Source organism: Solea solea, chromosome 11 (genome assembly GCF_958295425.1).
Source record: "Solea solea chromosome 11, fSolSol10.1, whole genome shotgun sequence".
Lineage (NCBI taxonomy): Eukaryota > Metazoa > Chordata > Actinopteri > Pleuronectiformes > Soleidae > Solea > Solea solea.
The window spans coordinates 15,098,441-15,109,368 of record NC_081144.1 but is presented as its reverse complement, the minus strand read 5'-3'; the positions used below and the strand labels follow the sequence as shown (position 1 = coordinate 15,109,368).

At 39.0% G+C, this 10,928-nt stretch overlaps 1 protein-coding gene across 1 annotated transcript; it reads left to right on the top strand.

Annotated features, from left to right (window-relative positions):
• The first annotated feature begins 1,839 nt into the window (after positions 1–1,839).
• On the top strand, positions 1,840–10,733 carry si:ch211-112c15.8 (tumor necrosis factor receptor superfamily member 1A). Its single transcript, XM_058642098.1, has 10 exons — positions 1,840–2,383; positions 3,847–3,943; positions 4,044–4,175; positions 4,610–4,732; positions 4,830–4,884; positions 5,448–5,572; positions 5,761–5,916; positions 6,586–6,623; positions 6,784–6,868; positions 8,887–10,733. Exons 1-10 carry the CDS (start codon positions 2,369–2,371, stop codon positions 9,189–9,191), a joined length of 1,131 nt encoding a protein of 376 aa, XP_058498081.1. The 5' UTR covers positions 1,840–2,368; the 3' UTR covers positions 9,192–10,733.
• The last annotated feature ends 195 nt before the right edge of the window (positions 10,734–10,928 follow it).

Genomic DNA, 10,928 nt, shown 5'->3' with positions numbered 1-10,928 from the left:
GAAGCTGATAGAATCAGGAAATATGCTAAATATTAGAGCTGCAGCTAATGATTATTTTCACACTCGATTAATCTGTTGATTATTTTCTCGATTAATCGATGAATCGTTTGGTCCATGAAATATCAGGAAAAATGTTGATCGGTGTTTGTCAAACCTGGAAATGATGATGTTCTCAAATGTCTTGTTTTGTCCACAAACCAAAATGATTGACTTTTTAATGATTTCTTTGTTATCCAGAGCAAAGAAATGAAGAAAATATTCATATTTAAGAAGTTTAAACAATTGAAAATCTTGTTTTAATCATGAATAAAGCTTCAAACCGATTCATCGATTATCAAAATAGTCGATTAATCGCTTCAGCTCTACTAAATATAGTTTATGTAAGTGCCTCATGTTTTATCAAATCACGCAAGTTCAGTATTTCTGCTGGCAAAAACAATGTTCCCCCAAACAGCAGCAGTGTCCCAGAGAGATGCCTCGGCACAGAACAGTTAAGTTGCATTTCCACTAGCATAGTACCTGGTCCTTTTTTCAGTACCTGCTCTGGCGAGGTTCCAAGCGAGCTGAGACGATGCTATGCGTGACTTTGCCTGACTGCCGGCCATTGATTGTGCCGTCACAGGAAGAGATATCAAGAGACAAGAATCAAGCCGGACTGTAGATCGGTTAATAAGACTTAACAATCCTAAAAATGTGGGTTAATCTCTAACAATGACCAGGGAAGTGACAGCACTGCTGATCGCGAGCGGCATCACAAACCCTGCCGCTGTGTTTCAGTCCAGTGACTGTGTCAGACGGAGTTTGTGCTCCGGTCATGGAGGACGTACTGAACAAATATTCTTTAAGGAACTGATTCTAGTGATTCAGTTACACTGAAAACAACTGCTTTACAGGTCACTAGTCACTCGTTGTGTGTGTCACGGCAGTTTCATGCAGCCGTGCAATGATGTCTCCGCCCAAATTGAGTAGGTACTATTTTTGCAGTGGAAAACCAAATTAAACTGTGCCGTGGTGAGGCGAGGCGAGGCGAGGCGAGGTGAGCTGGGACCAAAGTAGAAAAGGGCCAATGGAGACTACCAACCATTCACTCCGACACTCACACATACAGTGTCCAATTTGGCTTATCCCCAAGTCTGCATCACACCCTACTGTAGAAACACAGTTGTCCAGTCAAGTGGTATCACAGTTGTGTTATTCATGATGATCTTCCACAGTATTTCAAAGTAAAAGTCTTTATTTTGAGATGAAACAGTATAGTCCACAATAAAGACAATGAAAAAATAAAAGAAATAAAGTAAAATCAAAAATGAAATTGCAAAAAAAACCCAAATTAAAACACTTTATTTGTAATAAATGTTTTATGTGATGAATATGACCTTATGTATTATTTAAAATAAATAAATAAATAGTGTTCACTGTTTATGCCAATTGTTTTTATGACAACTTGATAACACGAGCTGGGCTGCATGAAATTGATGGGGAGGGGGGGGTGTTGCATGTGTAGCACAGTATAGATTGACGGCATGTAAACACACACATTGTTTTGACATTTGGACTCACAGGTGCTGTGACAATATGGAAACAATAATGTGTGTGTGTGTGTGTGTGTGCATCTGTGGTTGTTAATGCAAATTATGGTTCAAACTCATCATTGTGAGGAAAATTTGGGGAAGTATGAATGGTTACAAGCTGAGGGATGCATTGTGTCTGAATGTCCTAATGACGTAATGAAGGCAGAATGAAAGTGTGTGTGTGTGTGTGTGTGTGTGTGTGTGTGTGTGAAAGTGTGTGTGTGTGTGTGTGTGCGTGTGTGTGTGTGTGTTTGTGTGTGTGTGTGTTCCAGGTTTTACTCATGTTGTGGGGACCAAAACCTGTTTACACAGTCACATTATGGGGACTTGTCCTCCTTGTGGGGACAAAAAGCAAGTCCCCATAACGTAAATTACTACATTTTAAGGTGAAGATATGTTTCATGGTTAGGTTGAGGTTAGGGTTAGGGTTAGGGTTAGGATTAGGATAAGGATTAGGCCAGTAGTAATTGTGGTTAAGGTTAGAGTAAGTCTCCAAGAAATGAATGTAAGTCAATGCAATGTCCCCTCAAGTCATGAATGTCGAACATGTGTGTGTGTGTGTGTGTGTCAGAGTGATCTCACTGTGTTTCCTGTTCCTGACACCATTTCTCTGAAGAGTCCTCAGAGGTGACATTTGTGACACATGCAAACACTTTTCTTGACTAATCTTCAAAGGAAATTCACTGGAGTGTTAAACATCAGAATGCCTCACTCTGCTGTTGGATTCACTCACATCCTCCTCTGGTGAAATCTGTATGGTGTCAGTGTTGATTTGCCTCTAAGTTTGGTTTTCTGACATGGACTTTGTCATGGTAAGTAGTATTTGCACCAGCAACTTTTCAAGAAGGATTTAATTTGGTTTCTTTGAAACAGCTTCAGATAATTATCACTCCTCATTACAGGAACCACAGTGTGAACTATGAAGGTTACCACACACACACGTACAGTAGATGGCATTATTTTGGTAGATAATGTGAGTGAAAGGTAATTGTTTTATTTTTTTAGGAATTTGGAATTAGCACGTTCCTGCATAGCTCATTAGATTCACTCTGTGGTGTCAGGGTTCAAGCATTACATATGTGACTGCAAATGTTGTTTATTTCCAGCTGCTGCACAACTTCTAGGAAATAGACTTAGTGACATAAAGATATTACTAAAGTTTGGTCTATTTATTGTTGTGGAATAAGTGTTATTGAGGCTACAACTAAATGGTCAATTAGAGAACAAAGGTCAGAAAAGAGAAGATAATCTGTTTGTTATCATAGGAGACTAAAATTGAAAACATCTGAGTAGTCGCTGGTTAATTCAACAAACAATAACTCAAAAATGTACAACCAACAAACCATTGCAGTTCCTCTGGATTTACTTGGTGTCTGAGATACAGTTGTTTGACGAAAGCCCTTGTTTTGTCCCTTGTGATTTATGGTTGTTTTGACTAGATTTACCTAATAAAATGGCCAGTCATTGTACTTGCGTTGTCTGTGAGGCTCTAATGACCTGTATCACCACACTTTTGACCACACTCCGGTGCAACAGGAGGACGAAATGCCCTCACAAAATATCAGATGTGTTGTGGCAGTTTTTCATCAGGCTTGGTCCGGATTTGTACAATCTGAATTATTCACTGTCTTAATCTGAGCCGCAGCAAATGACAACATGTGTGGATAAGATTTGCGCGTGATACTGGCCCTCCCAGAGGTTTTTGGTTTTTGATATAGTTGCTGAGGACTTCAAGGTCACTGCTGTCTAAAGTGCAGCTGTCACCTTCCTCTACCACTTGCTTTGTTACTGGTCATTTTTGAATTTAAACACAGGGGGTAAAACATATGTAAGGGAACGGGTATATAATACGGCCCAGCGATGGACTGATGACCTGTCCATGGTGTACCCCACCTCTGCCCTATGTCAGCTGGGACCATCAAGCGGTAGACAATGAATAAATGCACATAATACTTTTGGCTCAAGTTTGGCAGCCTCTTCTGTTTTGTTTTGTTTTTAATCTATGTTACAATGTGTAGTATGTTTTTTCATATAATCCTGTTGTTTACACATGGCATTGATATACAGTAGACAGGTGTATAGTAAACACGTATGAACAGAGTCTTAGAAAATGTTTGAATAGACCTTTGTAATAACTAGGCAGCATGCTTGAATTGTAATACTTGTATGAAAATTGAAAAGAGAAAGCTCTCATGTCAAAGTGTCCTTCTGAGCGTCCCCCCCCCCCTGTCCACACTGTAGTTCAGATCTTCAAACCCTCATTTTTGTCTTTCAGGGTTTCCCACTGATACTTCTCTTACTTTCCAGTGGACACACATACCCTCAGGCAACAGAACAACCCAGTGATAAATGTTATATAAAGTGTCCAGCCGGTAAGTTGTAAGCGGGGACTGTATGTAATAATCTTGTTATGAGCGCACAGTGAAATGATCACAACTCATGCTATTTCTCCCTGTCCCCACTGTGTTCTAGGATATCATAAAGTTGGTGACTGCAACAATCAAGCTGCAAAGATGTACAGATGTAGAAAATGTGACAACAACTCATACACAGCGTTGGAAAACTCCCATGATAGGTGCTTGTTATGTCAACGTCAATGTGAACGTAAGTATCCGTCTTGGGTCGACTGATCTGTTACCATGTAGGATTTTGAAATGAAGTTTGACTACGATATAATGAAGTGGTTTGACAGTGTTGTTTTTTTTTTTTTTAAATGAAATTATGATGCAAGCTGTTGTCAACGTGTGACTCTTTATGCCGTCATTTCCACAAGGTAAAAAAAAATAAGCCGTAAGACAGTAATAGTATTGAGTTTAACTCCAGCCTCACTTGACTAGGTATAAAAAACAGACTGGACTAGATTGAACCTGTATCCCCGTTTACAATTTAAACAAAGTGGAAACTGATTAAAATAACCTTTGAATCGTGCTTTCGCAGCTTGTATTACAAATACATTAATTCACAGAAAACAGAATTCACAGTATATGTATATGTATATGTATATATATATATATATATCTTTTTTTTTACTCCCCCAGATCTTGAAGTGGAAATACAGGCTTGCAACTTTACAAGTAACAGAGTATGTGACTGTCAAGAAGGATATTACAATGAAGGCACCGAAGACTTTAAAAATTGCCTGTCATGTACGTTAGGCGATGGTAAGTGAAGTCAAAGGACATCATTTTGAAATGACGACATCACTGACAAAAAAGAAGCCGTATTCCTCCCACATACTCATCCTCATATTTTTTCCAGAGTCTAGGGTTAACACTAACCCTGACTACGAAAAGAAGTGCCAGCACAACAAAAGGTGCGAGCTCTTGTACTGTTTTGTCTCTGATGGGGTTACAGTTGTGAATTAATCTATGTGTCAATCAACAGAAAATGAATCTGCAACTGATCAGGATCTCGGTAGCTTTATGCAGACAGATACTGAAGCATTTTTATTTATAGCATACGTGTGTGGCGTCCTCCTGCAGTTTAAATGCAAACTCCCACAAACCTTTAACAAACCTGCCTTTGTATTAAATGCAAACCTATGCAAATGCAATTCAATTTAGGAAGAACTCTACTCCATTTTTAATAATCAGTTTACACTCTTGATAGGCGATTACACATCATTTATTGAAATGTGGCAGTTGTGTAAGGAAAAGATGGCAGTGTTGAAGTATCTTCTACTATTTTGTATGTGAATATGTTTACTCCTCACAAGGAGTCTACACTTTAATCCATCATCACATTCAGAGGTTATTTTATTGTCCTTTACAGACAAGCGGGAAAATGTGACCATAGTTGTGTGACTTTTGTGAAATTCTTTGAATGTATCGTTTGAGTTATGCTTCAAGATTCCATTGTTGCATTTTCTTTTTTCAGGAAGGACACCTTGGCTCAACCTCCAACTCCATCTACAACTTCATTACCTACATCTGTGACTGTGACAGCTACAAAAGCCACACTTTCAAATAAAACAGAAAATCCTGTTCAGAGCCAGCTTAACAGTTAGGTTTAAATATTTATCAGACTTTTACTAGTAAAATCATTGTGAAACTCATTTGGGGTTTTATTACTCCCATCACGTTTGGATGAGACACTTGCTTTGAGGGATTGTGCATAGTTTCAGAATCAGGGACAGAATTGTTGATGATGACTGTGGAGTTATGTCAGTATTTGTTTGTGTCCACTGCAGTAAACTCTATGCCCTGGCTAATTCTCTGGGTAGTTGTGGTGATATTTGTTGTGGCTTTTTTGCTACTACTGCTCATCACCCTGCTCATCAACCAAAACCGGATTCCCTGCTGGAGAACCAAAAAAGGTGTGGAAGAACAAGTCAAGCGTCTCAACGGTAACCATCCCTCCATCCTCTACCGCTTTATCCTCCACATGAGGGTCGCAGGTGCTAGCTGTGCCAATCTTAGCCTACATAGGGCAATAGGCGGGTACACCCTGGACACCCAGTCCATCGCAGGGCCACACGTAGAGACAAACAACCCTTCACTATCACACTCACACCTACGGTCAACTTAGAGTGTCCAATCTACCTAATCCCCATATTGCTTGTTTTTGGACTGTGGGAGGAAGCTGGAAAACCCGGAGAAACCCCCACACACACGGGGAGAACATGCAAACTCCATGCAGAAAGGAATGGAGAAACAAACAATAGCTGACCTTTCCGCCTGTTAACCACCACCATGTCCAAAACAGTACTAAATATGAGTGAATGTAATTAGAAAGTAAGTTAGGTGTCCTTTATATACTATACAAAATATTAAGAAATCATGGTTGAAGTAGAGTAACTTTATAAAAGTAGTAGATGTGTTGCATAAGTTTTAAAAAAAGTTTAAGCATCTGCTGTGTATGGACACACAGCAGATGCTTAAAATAAAACGTTTGACAGATATTGACCAAGAAAATGTCCTTTCTCAGAAGTTTAACAGAAACTTTAAAAAAAAATCTTTCTTGAACCAGCAGGAAGTTTACTGATAAAATCTGCTTCTTTTTTTTGTCTTAACAGAACATCACAGTCTTCAAGGCAGCAGACCAACCACACAGGTTTGTGTTCAGTTTGTGACCTTTTCGACATTATAGCTTGGAGTAGCTCTGTAGGTGGAGGTTCAGACACAACGGTCATGTAAAGATGAATACAAGATACACAAAATGATAGATACACAAAATGTACTGCTGTTGTTTTTTTTGTTTTTGTTTTTATAAGATGTTTCACATTTCTGAGGAAACCCCCATAATGGCTCACAGTCACACTTCGCCCATGCATCTGCTGCCAAGCGCTGAACCTGAAGGTAAAACTCAGAATTTAAATATGATAAACTGCCTCTGTTGGACATGTTTAGTGCATTGTTTATTTTCTCAGTTGAAACTAAATGTGATATAATGTGTTAAAATGGGCCCAAAGTGTTAATTGACTTGCTATCTATTTATGTATGCCCATGGATGTAATGTCGACTTTAAATAATAATATAAAAAGATTTATATAATGGAGTTGGAGGAAGACAAACCCATATTGAGTAACATGGTTTGGGAGATGAATGTGTGGGATTTATTAGACACTAATTGACCAAAAAAAGGTTTCATGAGAAACTGAAGTCATAGCATGAGGAGTTTAAATAAAATAAATAAATAAAAATAATATACATTTCTTTACTTTCCAACTAAATATTTTGCTAAATTCACACTGCTGGTCACAGGAAGTACCAAAACTGCTTTTATACAATAGAATCAAATGAGGAGTAAATAAACACTTGAAGATACATTAGCATGATTATAACTACAAAACATAACAAAAACATGTTTCATTTGAGTGTTGTGAAAGGTTCATTATGTCTACTGATTGAACTTAGTTTAGTTTTAGGCAGAAGTTAGAAGTTAGTAAAGGAAAAACTTCCTGTTGTCTAAAAACCAAACCAAAAAAGTACATTCTTGAGTGTTTAGTGTCCTCTCTATGGAGGGACTTATGACCGGCACTACCTGTACTTCAAGTGATCATTTAGATTTAACATTTAGGTGTAACATTTAATATTTGGGTTTTTAAAACACTGTTTGAAGCTAACTCTGGCAAAAGTGAGCCACTTTACAAACGGCCCCTTTTCATTTGTATGTGAAGCCTTAAAAAGTCCACTTCAAATTCACATGTAAAGGGTTTAGTGTTTTGTTTAAATTAGAGACACACAGACCTGAGCTTGATTGTGGTGGATAAGAGGTAACACCCCTGCATGTTATATAGTGACAAATGTCATTTGAACAAAAGGATAAGGTGGATTTCTGGTAACAAGTTTTATCTGATGCTGTGTTTTTTCGCACGTGGGGCAGAGAGCCTTTTTTTTTTTTTCTTAATCTTCACTTGTTCAGCACAATATTTATCACTGATCAGTCATGTGACCTAAAAGAGCGGAGGTGGGAACTAAGAAACAGATCACCTTCAAACAGCCAACATATTGACATAAAAGGAAATGGGAAATCAGATAGTGAGTGTACGTCACTGTTAACTGTGAAAACTTTGCATCCCCACTTCCTTCACCACATCATGTTTTTAACTCATCAACAGCCACATCATGTTTAGATATTGTTCATATTGTACATTAAAAGACAAAACTGCAAACAAGTAGGTAGATATTTAATATAGCTGCATTTTCTGACATTTATGATGTCATGTTGTTGCATGTAGCTGTGCTGAAAACTACATTGTTCATCATCATAGGTCGATGATTGGTGGTTGTCCTCCACATAGTTTTCATTTTGCATCCAAGTCAGTCACCTTATACTTTGACTTATTTTGTATTGTGTTGCTTTAGTTGTTATTGGCTTGTATAGCTGCTCAGCATGTTATGCAAAGAGAGAGAGCACAAATGCCCATTTGCCACATAAAAGGCAAGCAGGCAAATTTTGAACTTGTGATGTGAGTGTTCATGTTAAAAACAATAGGCTTTTCTTAATTTTTGGTCTTCTATGAAGTCATTTTCATCCACAGTGACTAAAATATAACCCCAGGGTTGTGCCGTGCTTTTTCCCTTTCCTTGTGTGTGTGTTTTCCTGTGGTGAGTTGCATGGGTTCATGCTTGATTAAATGATGTATGTAGGTGTCTAAATGGTAGCTGATTGGCCCTGCACAGGAAGTGCCGTTAACTTCCCTTTAAACTCTCACAGCCGGTCTGCAAGCAGACATGCTTGTTTCCATAAACCTCGACGTTGGTTCCCCTGCCTGCTACAATTCTGAAATATGGAACACATAGCTCTTATTCTCCAGCAGAGTCCAGCTAGCACGGTGGGAGTACTCTGATCGTCTGCCATTCTCCCCTCACAGCTAAGAAACAAGACGAACAGTCAGAGCATTTGCCGGCCATTGTCCTCTATGCGATCATCAAGGAGGTGCCCTTGCGTAGGTGGAAGGAGTTCTTGCGTCTGCTATCGGTGGCAGACCAGCAGCTGGAGCGGGTGGAGCTGGAGACGGGTTTCGGCCTGAGCTCCATGGAGAAACAGTACCAGATGCTGAGGCTGTGGAGCCAGCAATCCACTGCGAGCCTGAGAGACGTCTTCTCGGCCTTGCACCACATGGATTTATCCGGCTGTGCGCAGCTACTGCAGGAAAACCTGCAGAAGCTGGAGTGAAGGTCTGAATCAAAGTGAGGTTTCCGTGCCTGCAGAGGAAACGCATGTGTGATTTTAGTGGTGCAATAGCACACATGAGGCTGGAAACAGAGACACCAATATGATGCTGCTGTACCATTCATTGCACAAGTGCATACAGCTGAAAAGCTGACTTTTCTGTTCAGTTACATTTACAAACTACTACATGGTACAGCCAAAGAAAATTGCAAGTGTGTTTGCATTTTTCATTGTTCAAAACAGGTCTCTCTTGTGAATAAGATACTGGGTCTCAATGAGTTTTTCCTACTTCTTTTATTGGTTGAATGTGATGAAACATACCCAAGTTTTCATTTACTGATTTATTTTTTCTCCACAATCCACAAACGGCATGTACATACAGAAAAGAATGCATTTGTTTCAGTTAATTACAACAGAAACCTGTGTCTTTTTGAAAAAGATTGATACAGTGGAAAGGGGAGGTTCAAGTGGACCAATGGGAAAATCCCCTCCCATTAAGAATACTGTTGAAACCTTTGATAGTGTTGAATATATCTTTGGCTTGTTCCTGTGTGGCTTCTCATAAAAGTCAACAGAGGTGCACTGGTTTTAGAGTGCACTGTTAAAATGTCAATATCTATAACTCTGACCATGCATGTGCATGTGTGCTGTGGTGAGTATATGCCTCAATTCCAAATGTGACAAGACCATTTTACCTCCAGGAATCTGGCCATGTAACCAGTCAGAGTAATGATTTGTTCTGAGGGAATACTTTAATGTATATAAGTACTGTACGTGCTTAAACAGCACCACTGCAGATGTGTTCACATGTCAAATCTCCTCTATCTCATCAGACATTAAGTGTTTGTAGTAACACCTCAGCCACGGATTCCTGTTGCTCACCCTCACAGGGGAAGAAGACTGAAATCCCCACACAGCACCAGATTATCAGTTTACTTCACATCTATGTGGTGACATGGTGCAGTGGGCTGGGTTTTTCCTCACCACACACATTCCATCCATTTGATGGTTTTCTCTAGTGGTGGTGTCGTATCTCGCTTTTCGAGAGTTTTTGTTTGTCAGCTGAGTTGCTGACGGTTAAGAAGTTGGACTTTCCAATATTGATGGATATTTTAATATGACTCATGGCCTTTGTTTTGGGCCACTGTGTGTGTATATACTGTTGTTTATGACTTAGGGTTATACATATATATATATATATATATGTATGTGTGTGTGTGTATGTATATATATATATATGTATATATAATTTTTTATGAAAGTACTTTTAGATGTTTTTTCATTATGTAATATGTATCTTGTTTCAATTGTTAGGGATTTTAACCCCGGTGGAGTTGACTGTTACAAATAAATATATGTATGCCTGTGTTGGCCACAAGATGGTAGTGTTGGTCGTTGGTTGCTGCTGTAGTTTTGGAGCACAACCTCTTGGAAAAGAGAAGTTGGTGTTTAAGCTTTTATTCTCCAGGAGGATTAGAACAATGTCATGAATTTCAAATTCATGACATTGTTCTAATCAACAAGTGTCAGTGCAGTGCCCCTGCATTGTCCATATCCCCGGGATAGAATACAACCCCCCCCCCCCCCCCCCCACACACACACACATTTACATCACGGTTTGTTAACATGACAGTGCCTGCAATTTATAAATAAATACTGATATTTGATATTGTTTGTTGTGGCGACAACAAAAACATCCAGCTTAACAACCAGCTGCTAAGTATAAAAAGGACTTTCCAT